The following is a 24,981-nucleotide window of genomic DNA, read 5'->3' on the forward strand; positions in this document are numbered from 1 at the left end:
AAGAGTGTTGGATTAGGAATTAAAACCAGAGTGCAAGTTACAACCCTGCTACTTTCTAGCTGTTCCACTTTAGACAAGTTACTTAACCTCCCCAAACTTCCCTTAACTCATCCGTTTTCCTCACAGAGTGGCTATGCAGATACCATGAGATAAATTCATATGCCTGCTTCATGACCTTAAAATGTTCTGCAAATATAGGTTTTATAAGATGAGAAAACTGAGAATTAGGAAAAAGGGTAACTGGTCCAAGGTCATGCAGCAAGTTAGTATCAGAATTTATAATGGAATCTCAGGCTCCTAACTCCTATCCTATTATACTGAGGCAGATTCCAGAGCAGAAACAGTGGAGGAAAGTAGATAGTGGCCAGGGATAAGGGAAAGCAGGCTCTGTCTGGCTGACTCTTGTCTTTTCATCGTAATAACAAAGGGGAACCAGGAAGGTAGTGTGTCAGAGACCACATGATCACTCTGCAGAATGGAAAGAGCTTGTTCATCAAGTTGAAATATTTATCTGCGTTTATCTAACAATGACAGTTCCATCAACTCTTTACCACTTCACTTTTACCTAGTTCAAAAAGATGCCAAGAATGACACATTTTCTTCCTCAGGTTTTATCCTAGATTACATTTTGTTCAACTTGTTTACCTGTGATCTAGAAAGAGAATAAGGCAAGCTAAGAGTATGTAACAATTATTCTCTATTTCTATTGAGGACAAAGGAAAAAATAATCTGAGGAATTTGGATTAGATATGAGGAAGAACTTGTAGCCAGGATGTGAGCAGTATTGTGATCAAATTGATATTGTGGGAGGGCTGAGCGCGAGGTCTACCTGCAGGAAGTTGGCAGCGGAAACTGGGATAGTGGTGGAGAAGAGCATCCTGGCGGAGAAGAGGTTCTGCCGGAACAAGCTGGTGGAGATGCAACTGAAAGTTTTGAAGATGTAGGCCACTCCTCTGATGCCAGAGAAATGCTCAAGCAGTACTATATTGGTGATGTGCATCCGAATGACCTTAAACCTGGAAGTGGTAGTAAAAACCCTCTGAAAAACAATATGTGCAAAAGCTACTGGTCATGTTGGATCTTCCCCATCGTAGGTGCTATTCCCTTAGGTTTTCTGTATCATTACTACATGGTAGAGAGCAAGTCCTCCTCAGGAAACCTTGTTGAAGTCTGGAAAGCACATCCACTTAGGAGTGAGAACTAGAGACTTGTTTGGAGGCTGCAGCGGTGCCCTCTTCTCAAAGCCTGCCAAAAGTATTCTTCTCCCTCGGACCCCAGACTGTTGGCCAGACATCTGCCTCAGCCCTGGGGCCAGTGTCCAAGTCATTTCTCAGAGCCTTACTCTCAAAGCACCTGCTCATTGTTCTGTGTCCTTGCCTTTGTTTCCTCTCTTTACTCTTTTCCACGAGCACCTTTATGTTTCAAAACTTTCTTTTATAATTGTAAGTCCACGTGTCCTAGTGACATTGCCCTTTGGTAAAATAGCCTGCTTTCCAATACTTTGAATGCACATTAGACATACTTAACAGGGCATCACACTCTGGTTTTGAAGCTTTTCTTTGTCCCTTTTTGCTTTTAAGTAAATATTACTTTTAAAATTATGACTTAATTCTGTTATTTATCATAAGAGGTTTAATTCATGAAGTCAGGTTGCACACCTGCGACTTAAAACACAACTGCAGAATGATCTTGTTCCTTGTTTATATTTGTTAAAACTGAGTGTAGCAAGGAGCCCTTGCCACCTCCTAAGGCCACCAAGTGGTGCTGGGCAGAATTCTGCTTCCCTTTTGTTTATGGGGAGTGGAGAGAAACAGGGAGAGGGAGAGATGAATTGCGATGATAGAGTGAATTCACAGTAATCTTTCTCTTGAAAAATATTGAAAAACACTACTTTTATGACTGGAGTTTAGAAAAAGCACCAAAAACTTAATCCTTTACTTTGGTTCGGCACCAGTTCATAGCCATCTTTTTTTTCTTTTTTAAACCCCTTACCATCTTTTATTGGTAAAATATAAATTTATAAGTATGTCTTTAGAGCTTTACAGTTTTGTTAAAGGATTTTGCTATTTTTTTGTTTATCAACTTTTTATTCAAGGGCAATTTTTTATTCCCCTTTTTACAGAAGTAAGAGACTCCAAATTGATCAAAGATACAGTATTTGATCTTACGTATGCCCCAGTAAAATAACTCCCATGGTAAAGCGGCATTCGGAAAGGGGAGATCGGGACAAGAGAATGTTTTCAGTTTCATCCGTATTTTACCTCCGTGGCTCCAATTTGTGATTTTGTTGTTTTTCCATTGAGAATAAAAAACTGATAATTGTTTTTTTCTCTGAAAAAAAATTGATAATGTGAAATCTTTGGTATTTTTTTAAAGAGCTTTTCATTCATCTAAGTTAACAGTGTCTTAATTAGAACTCAAAAATTGTTCAGGGTCCATCTTGGCCTTCAAATTAACATGCTATTTGAAAGGCAACATTGATGGTTTTCAAGTTATTTGGCTTAAGAATAAGTGGAAGAGCAAAGAAAGAGGGAGGAGAGTTGATTAGAAAGTTCTCTGGCAGTGTTTGGGCTAGACACTGGAAGTTCATCAATGAAGGCCATATGATGGATGGGAACAACATACATAAGTGGATAATTTGTGGTATAAAATATTATAGGTGCTCTGAAAGAAAACTGTACAAGTTGGGGACATGATCATATTCTATGTAAGGGATGCAGAGTCATGAAGGGCTTCATGGAGTAGGTGATGGCCTCTTGAGCTGAGACCTGAGATGCAGCCAGGGAGATGGGTGGGGGTAGGCTGAGGTCATTCCAGTTTGAGGGAATGGCAGTGTAAGCAAAGACACAGGGGTGCTAAACAGCTGGGTTAGACTGGAGAACTGAAATAGGGTAGTACTGCTGGAAGGTCATTTGGAAAAGGTTGTGGAAGTGGTGAAAGAAAGAGCTAGAAATAAGCCTTGAATACCAAGCTAGTGCTTTGAATTTGTATCCTGTAGGATAAGTGGTTTCCAGTGCCTGCTGGAAATCTCCAAGGAGATTGCTTAGACATTTAATAAAATTACAGATCCTCAGGTCTTACCTGTAGCTTCAGATTCAGAAGACTCTGGGCTAAGTAGAGATGGGATCAGATCTCTGTACAGTTGCCCCTCACTATCCACAGGGAAATGGTTCCAAGACTCTTGTGGATACCAAAATCCACAGACGCTCAAGTCCCTTATATAAAATGGTGTAGTGTTTGCATATAACCTATGCACATCCTCCAGTATACTTTAAATCACCTCTAGATTACTTATAATACCTAATGCAATGTAAATGCTATGTAAATAGTTGTACATACAGTGTAAATTCTTTATAAGTAATTTCCAGCCTGCAGCAAATTCAAGTTTTGCTTTTTGGAACTTTCTGGAATTTGTTTAATGAATATTTTTGAGCTGCGCTTGGTTAAATCTGTGGATGCAGAACCCGCAGATATGGAGGGTCAATTGTATTGCTAAGTAGCTCTTCAGGGGATTATGATCCATCAGTGAATTAGGCCACTGCTGTAAACCATGGGGAGTTCTGAGAGCTCTTAAGGAGAGAAGTTACAGAAACAAATATTTTAGATAGGATTCCTCTGGGATCCAGTGTAATTTGTGGATTGGAGAGGATCAGACAGGAGGCAGAAAGACGTGAATAAGAGAGTTCAGTAATTTTGAAGGTAAGGTTGTGTGTGTGTATGTATGTATTTGTGTGTGAGGGGTACGATTTAGTTAGTAAAATTAACAGATAGTAGTCACTGATTGACTGGATAGTGATGGTACATGGGATACATTGAGGAAATGTATTACATTAAGTCCAAGATGACTTATAGTTTTCTGGGTTGAATCATTGGGGACTACCATCCCCTGTGAGAAACTATGGTCTAATAATTTATCTTGGAGTTAGAGAGACCTAAGTTCAGATCTTGCAGCCATCATTTACTGTCTGTGGATCTTGGGCAGAATGCTTAAGGTTGCTGGACTTCAGTGTTCTCTTCTATAAAATGGGGATAATCTTACATTTGTTGTAAAGATTAAATGAGGTTAAGGTATATAGAGTGCAGTATGGTAGCTGGGACATATAAGTACCAAGTAAATGTTAGCTGTTATTATTGTGCCATATGTTGGGATGTATACTGGAATGAGATGGAGTAGGGGATTTTTATTCTCTGTCAATGACCCCTCTCCCAACAATCAAAATCAGTATTTTATGCTGGGGATCAAAGCACTTTCCCAAGTGTCAAGTTAATACCTGGCCTTGTTTTGCCTTGGGGCAGGCCTTGCTGTTTGTGTGTTTAAGAGAGCAGGGTAAGCCCTTTTGCTGGTGAGTGTCTCAATGAGGCTGTTTTCCTAGATCCTGTAGGTTCTTTAGGCCAACATGAAATGTCTAACCTTGGATTTCCTGGTTGTGGACTGAGCTTGGAATCTCATCAGCATTTCATTCCTACCCATGTTGTGTCTGCTCTCATGGTGCTATCTTCCTTCTTTGGGTTTCTGAAGCCCTCAGACACTTTGCTGAATATTTTCACATTTCTTAACCTACATTGTGTTTTCCCTGACTCAGACAAAGTCACAAAAAGACTTTAAAGTTGTTTTTTTCAGTGCTTTCACAAATTTTGCAAAATGGATAGCAGTGGCTGCTGCTTTTCTGCCTTAACCAGTAGTGTCTGACAGAGGAGGAAGCAGTATGGTGTATTTCAGAGCTCACTGGACTGGGAGTCAGATGCCTTGGACTCTAGTCCCAAGGAGAAGTTGGGATGGCATGAGGAAATTGGGGATAAATGATTATTTATTTTAAGTGTGCCAGGCCTTTTTCTGTATATTATCTGATGTATTTGTCACAAAACTCCTTTGAGGCTGGTACATTATTTTCCCCACTTTGTAGATAATGAAACTTGTGGTAGGAAGGTTAGGTTCATCTTGTGGCCAACATCACATGGCTAGTGATCAGTAATAGCGGGATTCAAACCCAAGTCTCTCTACCCCCAAAGCCTTTCTTTTTTTTTTCTTGTGACAATGCAACTTACTAGAAAACACCATTTACTCTGAGCCTCATTTGCCTCATTTGTAAAATGGGTGCTGTAACCTTTGCTCTGTATGACAGTAAATCTTCTCAGACTTGGGATAGGAGACAGCAATATTTGTATCTTTGGGTCTTTAATGTATTCTAAGTGCCTCTCACAGTGCCTACTACCTAGTAGGGCACTCAATAAATATTTGCTGATTTCTTTCTAGCAACAGAGTAGTTCCATAATGGATGAAATCCATTTGGGGGGCTGCTATACTGTTTAATGCTATTACCATCTTTTCAAAGGGTTCTGGAGTATAGCTGAATGACTATTTAATGTTGGTCATTATATAGATAGCGTGGTGGACAAAGCATAGGTTTTGGAGTTAGCCAGATATGCATTCAAGTCCTGACTCTCCTACTTTACTAGCTGTGTGATCTTGAAGAAATTGTTCAATGCCTCTGGCTCTTCATTGTAAAATAGAGATATTCTATGTACCCTGCAGTAGTAGTTGTAAGGATTATGCACTGTCAACAGTGCTTACCAGATAGTATGTTCTCAGTAAATAGCCTTTTTAGTATCAGATTTCCAAAGGAGGACGTGAAGAAAATATTGGTCCAATAATATTTAACAAGTAAATTAAAATTAAGTTGTTTTCTCATTTCCTGCTTTCTTGGCAATGGATTCCGGAAACAAAGAATGTGGAAACGGCTCTCAGTCCTCAGATTTGATGACACTGCAGAAAGGAATCTAGCTAGTTCTTATGCGACCAGTTGGCTCTGATGGTTCAGAAGCCATTGGAAAGATTTTGGCTCACAGAATACAGCAGGTGTAGCTTGGGAGATACAAGGACATGACTAGTAAGGATTCACTGTTCAGACGCATTTCTGAGAGTGATTTCAGGGGAAAAGGACAGCTGTCATTTTGGTGGGGCACACCGATAAAAGTCTTGCTCTTTTAGCATGTTTGTCAGTGATAAAAACTGCAGGAAAATGGAAATCAGCAGTATGCCTATAACTGCCTGATGCATAGTGACATGTATTTTTCTATTCATCACTGTGTAGTGTGCAAAGTAATCTCTTAACGTCAGGTTCTAGACTTGAGTATGCATTAGAGACATGGGCATCTGATCTATTCTAAATGTTTGACAAGTATGTAAAACACCTAGTTTGGTTAGTAATAGGATTTAGTACATGGTGGGCTTTACTCCCTAAACCCCTCAGACAACACACACAATTTTCTGTTTCTATAGTAATCAGCATCTTGGCCCCTTTTACAGTATTTCTCTTTCTATACCTTGCATTAACCATTCAGGCACTTGTCATAGCCCAAAACGAACCCATGAAAGCTCTTAGAGGATAGGGGCTATGTCTTCCTCATCTTTACATAACCACCATGTAGCAGAGCTGTCTCTTCGTAATGTATGAATAGTATGAATTTTTGAATGGATGAATGAAGAGTATGAGCAACCTTGTCTTCTCTCCTTCATGATGTATGATGGGGATTAGTGTGTGTGTATTGGGGGAGGGCTGATTCTTGTATCATACAAAATATAACCTGACTTGGAAAACAAGGCTTCTAGAATGGTAAAGTGAATACTGACATAAATCTACCCTTTCTTAAAATCAACAAACACACTAGCAAAAGTTGTGAAAATGAACTTTTCCAGATCTCTAGAAAGGAAATAAAGGCTTGCAACAAATCTGAGGAAAACTTATTCAAGTAAAACTGTTGTATGTTCTCTGATCACAGTGGAAGTAACTAGAAATCAATAACAGAAGGAAATTTGTGAAATTCGCAAATGTGTAGAATTAAACACACTCCTTAATAAACAGCAGGTCAAACAAAAAAATCACATGAGAAATAAGAAAATACTTGAGGGCTTCCCTGGTGGAGTAGTGGTTGAGAGTCCGCCTGCTGATGCAGGGGACACGGGTTCGTGCCCCGGTCTGGGAAGATCCCACATGCCACGGAGCGGCTGGGCCCATGAGCCATGGCCGCTGGGCCTGCACGTCTGGATCCTGTGCTCCGCAACGGGAGAGGCCACCACAGTGAAAGGCCCGCATACTGCAAATAAAAAAAAAAAAGAAAATACTTGAGATGAATAAAAACAAAATTGTAACATAACAAAGCCTAGGGGATACAGATACTCTAAAGCAGTACTTAAAGGGAAATTTATAGCGATAAATGCCTATTTCTATGGTCTGAATATTTGTATCCCCACCTAAATTCAAATGTTGAAATCCTAATGCCCAATATGATGGTATTAGTAGTTGGGGACTTTGGGAGGTACTGAGAACATGAGCGTGGCACCCTCATGAGTGGAATTAGTGCTCTTATAAAAGAGGCCCCAGAGAGCTTGCTTGCCCTTCTGCCATGTAAGAATACAACAAGAAGTCTGCAAACTGGAAGAGGGCATACATCTGACAATGCTGGCCTCCTGATCTCACATTTCCCACCTCCAGAACTGTGAGGAATAAATTTCTTTTATTTATAAACCACCCAATCTGAGGTATTTTGTTATAGTAGCTAGAACAGACTAAGACACCTACATTAACAAGGAATAAAAATCTTAATAGCTTAACCTTCCACTTTAGGAAACTAGAAAAAGAAGATCAAAATAAAAACAAAGAAAGTAGGAAGAAAGATTAATAAAGATTAAAGTGGAAATATAGGATAGAAAAAATCAATAGAATCAATGAAATAAAAAGTTGGTTCTTTGAAAGATCAACAAAATTGACAAACTGTTAGGTTAACTATGAGAAAAAAGAGAACTCACATTACAAAATTGGCAATGAAAGTGGGGACATCACTACCTACCTTAAAAATTAAAAAGGATTTAAGGGGAATGCTATGAACAACTGTATGCCAAAAACTTACATAACCTAGATGAAATGGAAAATACCCAGTAAGAAAAAACTATCCAAACTGACTCAGGAGGAAATAGAAAATCTGAATAGTTCTATAACAAGTAAATAGAGTGAATTACTAATAAAGAAACTTCCCGTAAAGAGAAACTCAGATCCATATGTTTTCACTGGTGAATTCTATCAAATGTTTTAAGAAGAATTAATACCAGTCTTTCACAAACTTCCAAAAAATAGAAGTGAAAGCACTTCCCCCCAAATTTTGTGGTTCTCCAAAACCGAAGATATCACACACACACACACACACACAAACAAAAAACAAAAACTAGAGACCAATATCAGTTCTGAATATAGATTTTTAAAAAATCCTCAATAAAATAATAGCAAACCAGCAACAAATAAAAAGGATTATAATGACCAAGTAGGATTTATATCAAGAATGTAAAATTGGGATTTATCTCAGGAAGGTAAGGTTGGAAAATCGGCTAATAAATATAACGCACCATATTTAAGAGAATAAAGGCATCATGATCATCTCAATATATGCAGAAAAGCATTGGCAAAATCTCTAACATTCTTTCATGATTAAAACAGTCAACAAACCAGGAAAAGGGGAGAACTTACTCAAACTGATAATGGATATCTATGAAAAACCCACAGCTAACATCATACTGAAGAGTGAAAGAATGAAAGCTTTCCCTGTAAGATCAAAAACGAGACAAGGATGTCCGCTGTCACCATTTCTATTCACCATTGTATTGGAGGTTCTAGCCAGGGAAATTAGACAAGAAACAAAGTAAAAATCATCCAGATTGTAAAGGAAGAAAGAAAAACATCTTTATTCAAGATGACAAATTGCTAGAAAGATACAACCTGCCAATAATGAATCAAGAAGAAACAACAGCTTGAACAGACCAATGACTAGAAGTGAAATTAAATTTGTTAATAAAAGCAAAAAAACTCCCAGCATACAAAATCAGGACTGGAGGTCTTCATAGGTGAATTCTTACAAACATATAAGGAAGAATTAATGCCAGTTCTTCTCACACTATTCCAAAAAATTGAAGAGGATGAAAGACACCCAAATTCACTCTAGGAGGACACCTTTACACTGATACCAAAACCAGACACAGAGACTACAAAAAAAAAAATTATTGGTCAATTCTTTGATGAATATAGATGCAAAAATACTCAACAAAATATTAGCAAACTGAATCCAACAATATATAAAAAGGATCATACGCCATGATCAAGTTGGATTTATTCCAGGAATGCAAAGATAGTTCAGCATTCATGAATCAATCATTAATATTAGCAAAACAAAAGGAGGAATAAAAATCACATGATCATCTCTATAGATGCAGGAAAAGCATTTGAAAAAATTCAACATCCATTCATGATGAAAACTCTAATCAAAGTGTGTATAGAGGGAAAATATCTCAACATAATAAATGCCATTTACAACAATCCCACAACCAACATTATATTCAGTGGTGAAAAGCTGAAAGCCTTCCTGCTTATTCAGGAACAAGACAAGGATGCCCAGTCTTGTCCCTTCTATTTAACATCATATTGGAAGTCCTAGCCACAGCAATCAGAACCAAAAAAAAAGAAATAAAAGTTATCCAAATTGGAAGGGTAAGATTGTCACCATTTGCAGATGACATGATACTTTATATATGGAACCATAAAGTCTCCAGCTCAAAACTGTTGGAACCAAGAAATTGATTCAATAAGTTTCCTGTATACAAGATTAATATACAGAAATCTGTTGGATTTCTATATGCTAATAATGAAATAACATAAATTTTTAAAATCTCATTTAAAATTGCATCAAAAGGAAAATATACCTAGGAATAAACATAACCAAGGAGGTAAAGGAACTATACTGTGAAAACTATAAAACATTGAAGATTATACAAAGAAATGAAAAAAATATCCTGTGCTCTTCAATTGGAATAATTAATATTGTTAAAATGTCCATACTATCCTGAGCAATCTACAGATTTAATGCAATCCTACCAAAGTACCCATGAAATTTTTCACAGAACTGGAATAAACCATTCTAAAATTCATATGGAACCACAAAGTCCCCAAATTGCCAAAGCAACCTTGAGAAAAAAGAGCAAGGCTGGAGGTATTACCCTCTCAGACTTCAGACTGTATTACAAAGCTACAGTAATCAGAACAGCATGGTACCAGCACAAAAACAGACATGTAGATAAATGGAACAGAATAGAGAACCCAGAAATAGACCCAAACATCTATGGTCAATTAATCTATGACAAAGAAGGCAAGAATATAGAATGGAGGAAAGATTATCTCTTCAACAAGTGGTGCTGGGAAAACCCGATAGCCACATGTAAAATAATGAGATTTGAACATTCCTTCACATTATATGCAAAAATAAAATCAAAATCTAAAGACCTAAATATAAAAATGAAAATCATAAAAGTCCTAGAAGTGAACATAAGCAGAACACTCTTTGACATAAATCACAGCAATGTTTTTTTGGATTGGTCTCCTCAGGCAAAAGAAACAAAAGCAAAAATAAACAAATGGGACCTAATTAAACTTAAAAGCTTTTGCCCAGCAAGGGAAACTGTCAACAAAACAAAAAGACAACCTACGGACTGGGAGAAAATATTTACAAATGATGTGACCAGCAAGGGGTTAATATCCAAAGTAAATAAACAGCTCATATGACTCAATATCAAACAAACAGCCCAATAAAAAAATGTGAAAAAGACCTGAATAGACATTGTTCCAAAGAAGAAATACAGGTGGCTAACAGACACATGAAAAGATGCTCAAAATCATTAATTATTAAAGGAATGCATATCAAAACTACAATGAGATAGCACCTCATACCTGTCAGAATGACCATTCATCTAAAAGCCTACAAATAACAAATGTTGGAGAGGATGGGGAGAAAAAGGAATCCTGTACACTGTTGGTGGGAATGTAAATTGGTGCTGCCCCTATGGAAAACAGTGTGGAATTTCCTCAAAAAACTAAAAATAGAACTACCACATGATCCAGAAATTCCACTCCTGGGTATATATCCAGAAAAAATGAAAAAAGTTATTTGAAAAGGGACATGCATCCCACTGTTCATAGCATCACTATTTACAATAGCCAAAACATGGAAGCAACCCAAGTGCCCATCAATAGATGGTTGGATTAAGAAGATGTGATACACACACACACACACACACACACACACACACACACACACACACACAGAGAGGAATATTATTCAGCAATAAAAAAGAATGAAATTCTGCCATTTACAGCAACATGAATGGACCTAGAATACATCATGCTTAGTGAAATAAGTCAGACAAAGGAAGACAAATACTGTATGATATCACTTATACATGGAATCTAAAACATAATATAAATGAATGTATATGCAAAACAGAAACAGACTCACAGGTGTAGAAAACAAGTGTGGTTACCAAAGAGGGGAGGGAGAAATGAGTAGCATGTGATCAACTAATACAAACTACTGTGTTTAGTAGATAAGCAACAAGGATCTGTAAAGCACACCAAATTATAGCCATTACCTTGTAATAACCTATAACAGAGAATAATTTTCAAAAATGCTGAATCACTATGCTGTGCAGCTGAAAGCAATATGATATTGTAAATCAACTGTACTTCAATTACAAAAGAAAACTATAAAACACTATGGAAATAAATTTAAGGTGTAAATCAATTTAATAATATTCTATGTTCATTGATCTGAAGATTTAATGTTTTATTTTATTTTTTATTAAAATATAGTTAATATAGTTTCAAGTGTATTACATAATGATTCGACATTTGTATATATTGTGAAATGGTCATCATGATGTCTAGTAACCATCTGTCCCATACAAAATTGTTAAATTATTTGTACAGCATATTACATTGTTGTGACTTATTTATGATATTACTGGAGGTTTGGATCCTTTCAACCCCTTCACCTTTCCCTTCATCCCGCAACACCCATTCATCTGGGAACCACATGTTTCTTCTCTTTATAAGTCATTTTTTGTTTTGTTTTTATTGTTTGTTTTTCTTGTTTTTTATTTATTTATTTTTATAACCAAGGACTACACCCTTTTTCTAAGTTTTGTTTACTTATTTTTGAATATTATTTATTTATTTATTTTGACTGCACTAAGTCTTAGTTGTGGCACACGGGATTTTTAGTTGTGGCATGATGGCTTCTTAGTTGCAGCATGCAGACTTCTTACTTGTGGCATGTGGACTCTTAGCTGTGGCATGTGAAGTCTTAGTGGCATGTGGGATCTACTTCACTGACCAGGGATCAAACCCGGGCTCCCTGCCTTGGGAGCATGGAATCGTACCCACTGGACCACCAAGGAAGTCCCTTTCTTATGTTTTATATTCCACATATAAATGAAAACAAGCAGAATTTGTCTTTCTCTATCTGACTTATTTCACATAGCATAATACCCTCTAGATCCATTCATGCTGTCAGGAAAAGCAAGATTTCATATTTTTAATGGCTGAGTAATATTCCACTGTGGTGTGTGTGGTTGTATACCATATATTCTTTATCCATTCATCTATGGATGGGTACTTAGATTACTTCCATATCTTGACCTTAGTAAATAATGCTGCAATGAACATAGGGTACATATATCTTTTTGAATTGGTATTTTTGTTTTCTTTGGGTAAATATCCAGAAGTGAATTGCTGGATTGGATGGCAGTTCTATTTTTAATTTTTTGATGAACCTCCACATTGTTTTGCCTAGCAGCTGCACCAAAATACATTCCCACCAACAGTGCACGAGGAGTCTTTCCTCCACATCCTTGCCAACAGTTGTTTTTTGTTGTCTTTTTGATGGTAGCCATTCTGACAGGTGTAAGGTGGTGTCTCATTGTGATTTTGATTTGCATTTCCCTGATGATTAGTGATGCTGAGCATCTTTTCCTGTGACAGTTGGCAATCTGTTTGTCTTCTCTGGAAAATTGTCTACTGAGGTCTTCTGCACATTTTTAATTGGGTTGTGTTTTTTTTTTATGTTGAGTTGTGTGAGTTCTTTGTATATTTTGGATATTAACGCCTTGTCAGACATATCATTGGCAAATATTTTCTTTCACTCAATAAGCTACCTTTTCATTTTTTTGATAGTTTCCGTCGATGTGCAAAAGCTCTTTAGTTTGATACCATTTGTTCCCATTTGTTTATTTTTGTTTCTCATACTTGAAGAGATATATAAAACATTTAATGCTAAGACTGATGTCAAAGAGCATACTGCCTGTTTTCATGTAGGATTTTGTTATTTCACATCTTACATTTAACTCTTTAATCCATTTTGAGTTTACTTTTATATATGGTGTGAGAATGTAGTCCAATTTGATTTTTTTGCCTATAGCTATGCAGTTTCCCCAACACTATTTATTGAAGAGGCTATCTTTTCCCCATTGTATATTCTTGCCTCCTTTGCCTCCATTAATGGACCATAGAAGTGTGGGTTTATTTGTGGGCTCTCTATTCTGTTTCACTGATTCAATACCATACTGTTTTGATTATTGTAGCTTTGGAGTATAGTTTGAAATTACAGTGCATGATATCTAGAACTTTGTTCTTCTTTCCCAAGACTGTTTTGGCTATTTAGGGTCTTTTGTGTTTCCATAGAAATTTTAGAATTATATTTTCTAGTTCTGTGTAAAATGCCATTGGTATTTTGATAGGGATTGTTTTGAAATTGTATATTGCCTTGGGAGTATGGTCATTTTAACAATATTAATTCTTTCAATTCCTGAGCACAGTATATCTTTCCATCTGTTTGTGTTGACTTCAATTTATTTCATCAGTATCTTTTAGTTTTCAGTATACAGGTCTTTCAGCCTTGGTTAAAATTATTCCTAGATATTTTATTCTTTTTAATGTAATTGTAGATTGGATTTATTATTTCTCTTTCAGATAGTTTGTTATTAGCTTATGGAAATACAACAGATTTCTGTATCTTAATTTTTTATCCTGCCACTTTACCGAATTTAGTGTTAGTTCTGAGTGTTCTGTGTGTGTGTGTAGCATCTTTAGGAGTTTTTATATATAGCATCATGTTATCTGCAAACACTGACTGCTTTATTTCTTGCTTTTCCAACTTGGAGTATTTTTTACCCATTTTTCTTACCTGATTGCTGTGGCTAGGATTCCATTACTATGTTGAATAAAAGAGGAAAAAGTGGGCATCCTTGTTTTGTCTCTAATCTTAGAGGAAAAGATTTTAGCTTTTCACCATTGAGTATTATGTTGGCTGTAGGTTTGTCATATATGGCCTTTATTATGTTGAGGTATGTTCCCTCTAGATCCACTTTTTTATCATAAATTGTTGTTGAATTTGGTCAAATGCTCTCTCTACATCTATTGAGAGTAGCATATGATTTTTTTTCCTTCAGTTTCTGAAGTGGTGTATCACAATGTTTGATTTGCAGATACCAAACCATCCTGTATCCTGGGATAAATCTCACTTGATCTTTTTTTTTTTTTTGGCCATGCCACACAGCTTGTGGGATTTTGGTTCCCTGACCAGGGATCAAACCCAAGCCCTCGTCAGTGAGAGCATGGAGTCCTAACCACTGGACCACCAGGGAGGGAATTCCCTTACTTAATTATTGTGTATGATCCTTTTGATGTATTGTTGAATTTTGTTTGCTAATATATTATTGAGTATTCTTCCATTTATGTTCATCAGTGATATTGGCAGGTAATTTTCTTCTTTTGTGATATCTTTGTCTGGTTTTGGTATCCAGGTGATGCTGGCCTCATACGATGAGTTTGGAAGCATTCCTTGCTCCTCATTTTTTTTTTTTTGAATAGTTTCAGAAGGATAGATGTTAAATCTTCTTCAACTGTTTTGAAGAATTCACCTGTGAAGCCATCTGGTCCTGGAGTTTTCTTTGTTAGGATTTTTGTATTACTGATTCAACTTTATTATTGTTAATTGGTCTCTTCATATTTTCTATTTCTTCATTATTCAGTCTTGGGAGATTATATGTTTCTAGGAACCTATCCATTTTTTTCTAGGTTGTCCATTTTATTTTTGTATAAGTATACATAGCAATCTTTTATTATACTTTGTATTTTTGTTGTGTCAGTTGTAACTTTCACTTCTGATTTTATTTATGTGAGTCCTCTCTACTTCTTTTTTGATAAGTCTGGCTAAAGGTTTTTCAAATTTATTTATCTTTTCAAAGAGCCATTTCTTTACTTCATTGATATTTTCTATTGTCTTTTTAATCTCTATTTTATTTATTTCTGTTCTGTTCTTTATTATTTATTTCCTTCTATTAATTTTGGGTTTTGTTTGTTCTTCCTTTTCTAGGACTTTTAGGTATAAGTTTTGGTTGTTTATTTGATATTTTTCTTGTTTTTGTGAGGTAGGCTTCTATCTCTATCACTATAAAATTACTCTACAAAATGCTTTTGCTGCATCCTGTTGATCTTGGATCATTGTGTTTTCATCTTTCTTCAGGTATTTTTTATTTCCTCTTTGATTTCTTCAGTGACCCTTTGTTTGTTTAGTAGCATATTTTTAGCCTCCATGTGTTTGTGTTTTTTCTAGTGTTTTTTTTTTTTTCTTGTTGATTTCTAGCCTCATTCTGTTGTGGTCAGAAAAGATTCTTGATATGATTTCAGTCTTTGTAATATATTGAGCTTGTTTTTTGGCCTAGCATGTGATCTATCCTGGAGAATGTTCCATGTGCCCTTAAAAAGGAAGTGTATTCTACTGCTTTTGGAAGAAATGTTCTATATAAATCTATTAAGTCCATCTGATCTAATGTGTACTTTCAGGCCTGTGTTTCCTTACTGATTTTCTGTCTGGATGATATTTTCATTGATATACATGGGGTGTCAAAGCCCTCTACTATTATTGTGTGACTATCAGTTTTTCCCTTTATGTTTGTTAATATTTGCTTTATGTATTTAGGTGCTCTTATATTGGGTGCATATATATTTACTATTGTTATATTTTATTGTTCAATTAATCCCTTTATCATTATTTAATGTTCTTAGTCATCTCTTGTTATATTTTTTTAATATCTATTTTGCTTGATATAAGTATTGGTACTTTAGCTTTCTTTTCATTTCATTTGCATGGAATACCTTTTTCTGTCCCTTCACTTCCAGTCTGTGTGTGTCTTTCAATCTGAAGTGAGTCTACTGTAGGCAGCATATATATGGGTCTTATTTTTTTTAATACATTCATTCTCTCTATATCTTTTGACTGGAGCATGTAGTCCATTTACATTTAAAGTAATTATTTACTCATTTCCCGTTAGTTAATTGTCTTTTGGTGGTTTTTGCACTTTTTTTCTTCTTCTTCCTCTCTCTTCCTTTCTTTTTTTTTTTTTTTTGCGATATGTGGGCCTCTCACTGCTGTGGCCTCTCCCATTGCGGAGCACAGGCTCTGGACGCGCAGGCTCAGCAGCCATGGCTCATGGGCCCAGCTGCTCCGCGGCATGTGGGATCTTCCAAGACCGGGGCACAAACCTGTGTCCCCTGCATTGGCAGGCGGACTCTCAACCACTGTGCCACCAGGGAAGCCCCTCTCTTCCTTTTTGATTTGATGACTTTCTTTAGTGTTATGTTTGAATTTCTCTTTTTTGCATGTGTACCTTATGCTATATATATATATATATATAATGATAACGATTTGATGTTGATCATCTCTTAAGTTTGAATGCATTCTAACAACCCTACATTTTTATCACCCCCCAAACACTTGATGTTTTTGATATCATATTTTACATCTTTTTGTTTTGTGTATTCTTTAACTACCTATTGTGGATAGATATAGATGATTTTACTACTTTTGTCTTTTAACCTTGATACCAGTTTTATATGTGGTTAATCTATTACCTTCACTGTATCTTTGCCTTTACCAATGAAATCTTTTTTTTTTTTTTTTTGTGGTACGCGGGCCTCTCACTGTTGTGGCCTCTCCTGTTTGTGGAGCACAGGCTCCGGACCCGCAGGCTCAGCGGCCATGGCTCACAGGCCCAGCTGCTCCATGGCACGTGGGATCTTCCCGGACCGGGGCACGAACTCGTGTCCCCTGCATCGGCAGGCGGACTCTCAACCACTGCGCCACCAGGGAAGCCCCCAGTGAAATCTTTTATCACATACTTTTCATATTTCTAGTAATGGTCTTTTCTTGCAGTGTGGATTTAGTGGTAGTAAACTCTTTTCACTTCTTTTTGTTAGTGAAACTTTTTATCTCTCCTTTAAATCTGAATGATAACCTTGTTGGGGAGAATATTCTTTGTTGTATGTTTTTCCCTTTCATCACTTTTAATATATCTTGCCATTCCCTTCTGACCTGCAAATTTCGTGCTGAAAAGTGAGCTGATAGTCTTGTTAGTCTTTCTAATTCCTTATTTCTCTTGCTGCTTTTAAGATTCTCTTTAACTATTGCCATTTTATTTGTCTGTCTTGGTCTGGACCTTTTGGAGTTCATCTTGTTTAGGACTCTTTGTGATTTCTGGACCTTGGTGTATGTTTCTTTTCCCTGGTTAGGGAAGTTTTCAGGTATTATTTCTTCAAATAAGTTATCTGCCCCTTTCCCTCTGTCTTCTCCTTCTGGGATCCCTATACTGTGAATGGTAGTACACTTGATGTTGTCCCATATGTCTCTTAAATTGTTCTCATTTAAATTATTTTTTTCTCTTCAGCCTGGGTGATTTCCACTACTCTGTATTCCAGTTTGCTAATCCATTCCTCTGTATCACCTTATCTACAGTTGATTCCTTCTAGTGTATTATTTATTTCAATTATTGTATTCTTCAGCTCTGTTTGGTTCTTATACTTTCTATCTCCTTGTTAAAATTCTGTTCATCCATTCTTCTCCCAAGTTCATTGAGCACCCTTATGATCATTAACTTGAACTCTTTATTGGATATATTGCATATCTCCATTTCATTTAGGTCATTTTCTGAGGTTTTGTCCTGTTCCTTTGTTTGGAATATAGTCCTCTGTCTCCTCATTTTGCCTATTTTCTGTTTTTATTTCTACTTATTAGGCACATCAGTTACATTTCACAGTCCTGGAGAAGTGACATTATATAGAGGATGTTCTGTGAGGCCCAGCAGCACACTGCCCTGTGTTCACCAGAGATATATGCTCTGAAGGTGCCCCCTTGTGCATGCATGTGCCCTTCTTTTGTGACAGGGCTGACTACTGTAGGAATGCTGGTAGGTGGGGTTGGTTCCCAGCCTGGTTGGCTGCCAGGCCCTCCCTTGTGCAGTGGCTTGATGGTGGGTGGGGCTGTGTCCTGACTCAGCTGGCTGTGTGGCTCAAGGGTTCCTGGGGCTGATGCCAGCCCCCTGGTGGGCAGGGCTTGACCCTGGTATAGCTGGCTTCAGATCCTGTTGGGTCCCAGGGCTGGTGCTGGCCTGTGGATGGGGAGGGATGGGCCCTCGTGCAGTTGCCTCTGTGACCCCAAGAGTCTGGTGCTGGTGCTGACTAGCTGGTGTATGGAGTTGGGTTCTGATGTGAGAAGATTTAGTATTGTTAAGATTGTAATACTTTCCATGGATTCAAGGCCATCTCTCTCAAAATCCCAACTTACTTCTCAGCAAGGGTGTGAGCTGCTTTACCTCCAGAATCTCACTGAATCTTCATAGAAGTCTTATGAGTTCTGTATTTCTTTATGCATTTTGCATGTGAAGAAATGTAAGCAAAATGACTTGTTCAAGGTCATTCTGTTAGAAAGTGGCAGAGATGACCATGAAAACCAGATGTTGTTCCTGTATACCTTCCCACTTCAACAAAGGGCATCATTAAAGAGAATTGGAGAGATATGACATAAGCTCGGGTAATACTTTTAAAAGAAAACATGATTGCCTTCTTGGACAGACAGTCATCAAACTTAGAATCTCAGGCTGTCAGGGGAAACGTAGCTACAAGTCTTATGTCATTACTTTGCCAATTTTTCTACTGAAATATCCTTTATACCCCCAAAGAAGTAGGCACAAGTGATCTATGAGGAGAAAATAACTTTGAACTCTTTGATGTTTATCTTAAAAATTCATTTAAAGTCTTCATCATATTCCACAATGTGATTAATAAAAATATTTTTTAATTACTCAACATCAGGAAAAATATGATACTCTGTAAAGATGTTTGGTGGTTTCCTAAATCCCTTCTTGTTTGAAAAGTACAGAGGTGTGTACAAAAATGTTATACTTTTACACATCTAGCCTTTTTTCCTTCTCTCTCCACCTATATTTACCTTTCCCTAAGAATACAGTATAGCCAAGAAGGATGGTCTTTTTAATTTTAAGACTATAAGACATTTCCCTTTTTTATGGTAAGATATCCTAGACTTATAATGCAGCTACCATGTGGCAGCATAGAGGGAAAGGCTTAACATTTGTTATTCAACGTAGTTCTCACAAAAGCTCTCAAGGGTAGAAAATATCCCCACTCTCCAGACGAGGCAAGCTGATCTCAGAGAGCCTAATTACTGGGCCCAAGGTTCAGTGGTGGAGGCAAGATATTAACCCAGGTCTGGCTGGCTCAAAAGCCCTGCTGAGTTTACATTCTCTCCCAAACAGGGAAAACTGGTCTGTGACTTTTACATTTCATCCTGGTTCCACAATCACTGAGGGGCTTGCTTAAATTAGCTAGACCCCTTAAGGTATCTAAAGTATCCGCAAGTCTGAGAGACAGAAACAGAGAAAGAAAGAGAAAGAGAGGGAGACAGAGAGAGATCAGGGGAGAGAGAGAGAGAGAGAGACTGAGATTACAGCTGGGTGCCAAGGGTTTCTGAACCCAACTTCCTCATGGTTGAGCTGGCATTTGTAAGCCTATAGCTTCTAGTAAACCACTTTCATTTAATTAATTGTGAAACCATTGGAGAATAGCAAGTCATGTTCTTGTTTGGAAAACTTCCATGCTATGTGGCAGGGCTTTTGCTTCAGACTTCATAAAACTGAATGCCCAGCACTGGGATAATAAGTGAGCACATAACACAGGGGAGGTAGTAAAAAACACAATGCTGCATTCAAATTCTGCACTTACTTATTCTCAAAGCAAACCTCTGCTGTGCTTGCAGTTAGAATTTTATGTAGGGAGATGTTAGAAACTCCTGAGGTTTTTCTTTTAATTTTTTTATTGTGTCCTGTTATAACCATACAAAATACATGTAACATGCAAGTTACTTATACAGCATAATAATAAAACAAACACTCTTGAGCCCTGATTAAGGAATGAGAACATTAACACTATTTTTTGTTCACTAGTTTAACTAACCCCAGGACTTAGAATGGTGCCAGATATGTAGCAGGTGCTTAATAAATATTTTTAATTAATGCATAAATCAGTTTGCATCTTCCTTCCTTATATCATTACCCCACAGCCTACCCTCAGGGATAACCACTGTCCTATATTTGGGGTTTATCACTCTCTGGCATTTTTATGTCTTTTCATATATATATTCCCAAATTACATATTGTTTACTTTTGCTTCTTTTCAAACTCTATGTAATGGAATCATATTGTATGTATGCTATTATGAATTGTCTTTTATGCAACGTTAGCTTGTGAGATTCGCCTATTTTTAGATATATTCTGTTCCTTGTCATTGCTGAATTGTACTTTATTGAATGAGTATGATATAATTTATTTATCCTTTCTCCTCTCAGTGGATGTTTATCATTTCTGCTTCTATAAACAAAGCTGGTATGTCCGTTTCTGCATATGCTTCCTGGTACAAATGTGCACAAGTTTCTCTAGAATACAAACCTGGGAGAGGGACTGCAGTTGTAATTCTCATTTCCAGTGCTAGAAGATCAATCAGTCCATGAGTCACTGCAATGTGCCCTTTGTTCACACTAGGCCAGGGTCAGTGGGAATCCTGTCCAAATCATTTTGCCAGAGAGAGGAGGGAAGAGGTAGGCAGAGACTGGCCTGGTAAGGTAAGGAAATATCTCAGGCCTCTAGCCAAAGTGGGTTGTAATTAGGAAAAATTCTAATTCTAAAATTGCCTTCATTATTTCTCCTACTCTTCCACCTCCTTTATAGCTATTTTTGTGTGAGGTGTATTTTATTAAATTCATATCTAATAAATAAAATGATGACTTTCTTCAGTCTTTAAGTATTGATTATAAATTTGATTAATTAGATTCTTTAAAATAATTTGTGTTGTATTTTAAATTTTAGTATGGTTGAAAATTTCTATTTGTAAAGGCTCTTTCCAAAAAGACCACTTATTTACTTTATGCAGGTTCTCATTTTGTTTATCTAATATTTACTCTTCAATCATATAATAATAATTACTGTCATTACCATCATCATTTCATTCATATATACACATATATACCTTTATAACTTTCAAAATGCATTTCTCTCTTTGAGGTATTTTCTCATTTGTAGCAATATGCACTCTTCTTTATTATATCATCTACTATGTTATTTTACAGTTCTTTGCTTCCTGTCTTTCTTCTCTACTAAATAGCAAGTTGCTTAGAGGCAAGGATAATATCTTGATCATCACTATATCCCCAGCACTTATCCCTGTACCTGGTCCATAGGGCCAGGTGCTAGGAGTTGAGTTGAATCAACTTATCTAATCTAGACCTTCAGTCTCATAATATGGTTAGACATTGGTTACAAATCCACACTTTGTAGTCAGGCTTACCTCAGATGGCAACCTGGCATTTCCACTTACTATAGGAGTGATCTTGAACAAGTTTACTTAATTTTCCTGAGCATCAGCTTCCTCTCCTACAATATAGGGATGATACAGAACTACCTGGCAGGGTTGTTATAAAGATTAAATGAGATGATATATATGAAATAGCTTGGCACATAAAGTGCCTTAATACATGTCCTTTAGATTTTAACTGTATTAGTTACAGAAGTCATAAAATGTAAGAAGATTAAGACACTTAAAAACAAACAAATAAACAACAGCAAAAACCCTCTGCGTCTTCTCCTTGTTTCATGAATGAGGATGGGGGCACAATTTTTACCCAAGGAAATGACATTTTTAGCCAAAGGAATGACATTCTTAGCTTTTCGCCCATTTGTTTATGGAAAGTGAGCTCTTTTCCTATGGAACTTGTGGCCCTCCTAGTCTTGGTTTGGTGGACAGACTCCTGCTGGCTTTCCAGTTAAGGTAGGAAAGGGAAGGATTATGGGGAGAAGAGATAGGCTGCCATAATCGGCTGCTGGGTTTGCATATGAGCAGAACTTTCTGAGTGCTTTCTGTTGTACTTGGGATGTGGATAAAAGCTAATATTTGTGTCTTAGCGATAAAGTGCTTGTCAAGTGTAGCCTGAGTGAAAGCCTTCTTTGCTCTTGCCCTGCCAGGGCTGCTTATGAGCATTGAGAGGAGGATAACCTTTCATGCTCTTTTGGGATTCTGATGACTGTGCTGAGTATGATAACCAAAGAGTCATGGGTAGAAAGTGAAGGTGAGTACTGAGAAGACAATAGGATAATAGAAATTGTGTTAGATTTGGAATTAGAGAGTCCTGGGCTTAGGTCAAATAGTTTTGAGCTTTTCTTCTCTGAGTCTGACTTTCTTCATCTGATATAATAATGAGAAAAAAATGTCTCACAGAATTGTTTTGAGGAGTCGAAATCACCCAACACAGTGAACAGGCTTATTTTCCTTCCTTCTTTGCTTAGTAAGAAAGAAGTATTCATAAAAATGGTGGCTGCATTCCTGTGGATGAGAGAATATGCAGTTGTCACCTATCTGTGGCAGATTTACCCAAGAAGTTACTTACGTTTTGTTTAATGATTAGACATAGGACATAGAAGATAAAAAAGTTGACCTTTGGGTAGTACGAACCATGTTCTATTTGTTTAAACTTGAATTAATTACCATGGGAGACTAAGAGCTACCTTTCCATTAAGGTTTTAGGATTGGCTTTCTGGCCCTCTCCTTCAGTCCACTTGGAAGGACACAGACACAGATCCTCTTGGAGATAGGCAGTTAAACTAGGTGACCTGTGAAGCTCCAACCTAGCCCAAGGAACCTGAGTATTCTAATGGCTAAGTGTTGAGATGGTTGCCTGAAAGGTTTCCAGCATCATTGTGCATCATTTCACAATAAAATCTGGCATAGGGATTCTGCTACTTTATGTTATAGAATGTGGGTGGGGGATTTACATGTGATCTAGATAGACTCCTAAAGAAAGTGAGGGAATGGAAAAAAGACCAAAGAAGACTGGTATGATAATACTAATCATGATCCCTCACTTCTGTTTTCATTTCAAGGGCTTTTTATACTTTGGTTTAATTCATACCTCCACTCACACAAGTAGCTCGATAAGATGGGTGATAATTATTCCTACTTACAGATGAGAGTGAGGCTCAGAGAACTAGAGCAAAGCACATCAAAGTGCTTTGGTGCTTAGTCTGGTTTTGCCATAGGTCTCCCTTTGGATAAGATAAGGTCTTAGGGCTGAGTACATACCGTTTAGTTACTCTGAAATTGTTTCCTGACCACCAACTTAAGTTAAAGACCTTAACTTCAGGTTTCTGCCTTCATCCTTCCCTCATGTAGACATAGCCCATGAGATTGGCTGATTCCAGAGAACTTCTCACATCCTTTCATAGGATTCAAAAGGGCTCTGTCCACATGACAGGAAACCCTACATACATAATCCCTAGGAGAAGTCCAAGGAAAATTCAGCTTCGCCCTGACTCAATTAAGCAATAAATAATAATTTACATGTGCACTTTACTGCTGAAGACTTCAGACTTCTACCCTCCTGTTTCTGTCAAGTACTGACATGTGTTGCATTGTTCCTTTTGGGTCTTTTCAGTTTGGAGACTACCAAGGACCATGTTCTGCCCATCGACTATTACTTTCCACCCCAGAAGACCTGCCTGATTTGTGGGGATGAAGCTTCTGGCTGTCACTATGGAGCTCTCACTTGTGGAAGCTGCAAAGTCTTCTTTAAAAGAGCCGCTGAAGGTAAAGGGTCTTGGACACTAACTTCTGTTTCCCTTTCTCCTTTATCTTCTAAAAAGAGACACCAGTCTATCAGGACCCAGGATTTTGTCATCTCTAAGTCAAGGTAACTGGCAGGGCTGGTTCAAAGAACCTAAGAGCCTTAAAAAAAAAGTCAGTTTTCATACTTGCTGGTCCCCTGGCTTTGGCAGCCTTGGTAGTATAGGCAATGTAGGCAATGAAGGTGGTCCCAGCTGGTGCTTGGAGCTTGGTGGGTCCTAGGAACGAAAGAAAAATTAATGATTTGAAAAGATTCAATTTCCTCCTTCCTTGTGTCCCATTCTCCTGCCAAGTGAGGGGAAAAATTGTCCTTATTAGAGAGGTTAGAAGTGGAGAAACCCCAACCGAATCCCCAGCCTGTTCTCTGTGGTGAATACGAAACTGTTCCTTCGTGAAGGCTTTCTGGCCTCGGCCCCAGAAAGGAAGTGTTCTCACTGTTCAGCAGACCATCAGTCTGTGCACCTGCTCCCTCCTGCTGCTGCATCCTTGGGGCCTCTTTGCATTAATAGCTCCAAGGTAGATAAGGACCCAAAGTGATGAAACATTTTTATTCTCTCCAGAGAGTTGCCCTCAGGCCCTGTCCATTGGTCCAGAACCATAAGCTAAGTTGCATCTTATATTTGGCTAAGTGGGCTCAAACCCTGGCTCCTTAATATTTTTTAGCTTAAAACAATTAATGTCTGCTTAGCCCCTAGAGGTGCTTAGGCTGCATCTTACAGGAGGAACTCACACTTCCATATCTCCTATATATACTAGTGCCTCCTTCCTTCCCAATATCCCTGGGCTTAAGCCTCCTACCCATCCACTTCATTCCACATCCTGTACTAAGGGCTTTCTTCTCAAAGGGACACTGATGAACAGTTTCTAGACAGAGATGCTCTGCTCTGGGAGCAGACCCAGTTGCTAAACACCACTATTTACTCCTGCCTCCATTTTCCACAAAGGAAGTACTTCCTGCCAAGACCTTTTTCTTCCTTCTCACTGGCCTGTAAGTTTTGAGTTCCAAATCAGAATCAAAACAGACAGCTTTTCCTTATATAAAGGCTACAATCCCTGAGGACAGTCTTGAAAGTGGCAGGGGGATAAGGAA

The 24,981-nt window shown here is 37.5% G+C and overlaps 1 protein-coding gene across 1 annotated transcript in view; it reads left to right on the forward strand.

Moving 5' to 3' along the window:
• AR (androgen receptor) overlaps positions 1-24,981 on the forward strand; it is a 170,566-nt gene that overhangs the window by 73,333 nt on the left and 72,252 nt on the right. The window contains exon 2 of the mRNA XM_007445570.1: positions 23,704-23,855. Within this exon, the coding sequence (XP_007445632.1) occupies positions 23,704-23,855 (152 nt within the window). The remainder of the gene's footprint in view (positions 1-23,703; positions 23,856-24,981) is intronic.

The sequence above is a fragment of the Lipotes vexillifer genome, unplaced genomic scaffold (genome assembly GCF_000442215.2).
Source record: "Lipotes vexillifer unplaced genomic scaffold, Lipotes_vexillifer_v1.1 scaffold348, whole genome shotgun sequence".
NCBI classification, from domain to species: domain Eukaryota; kingdom Metazoa; phylum Chordata; class Mammalia; order Artiodactyla; family Lipotidae; genus Lipotes; species Lipotes vexillifer.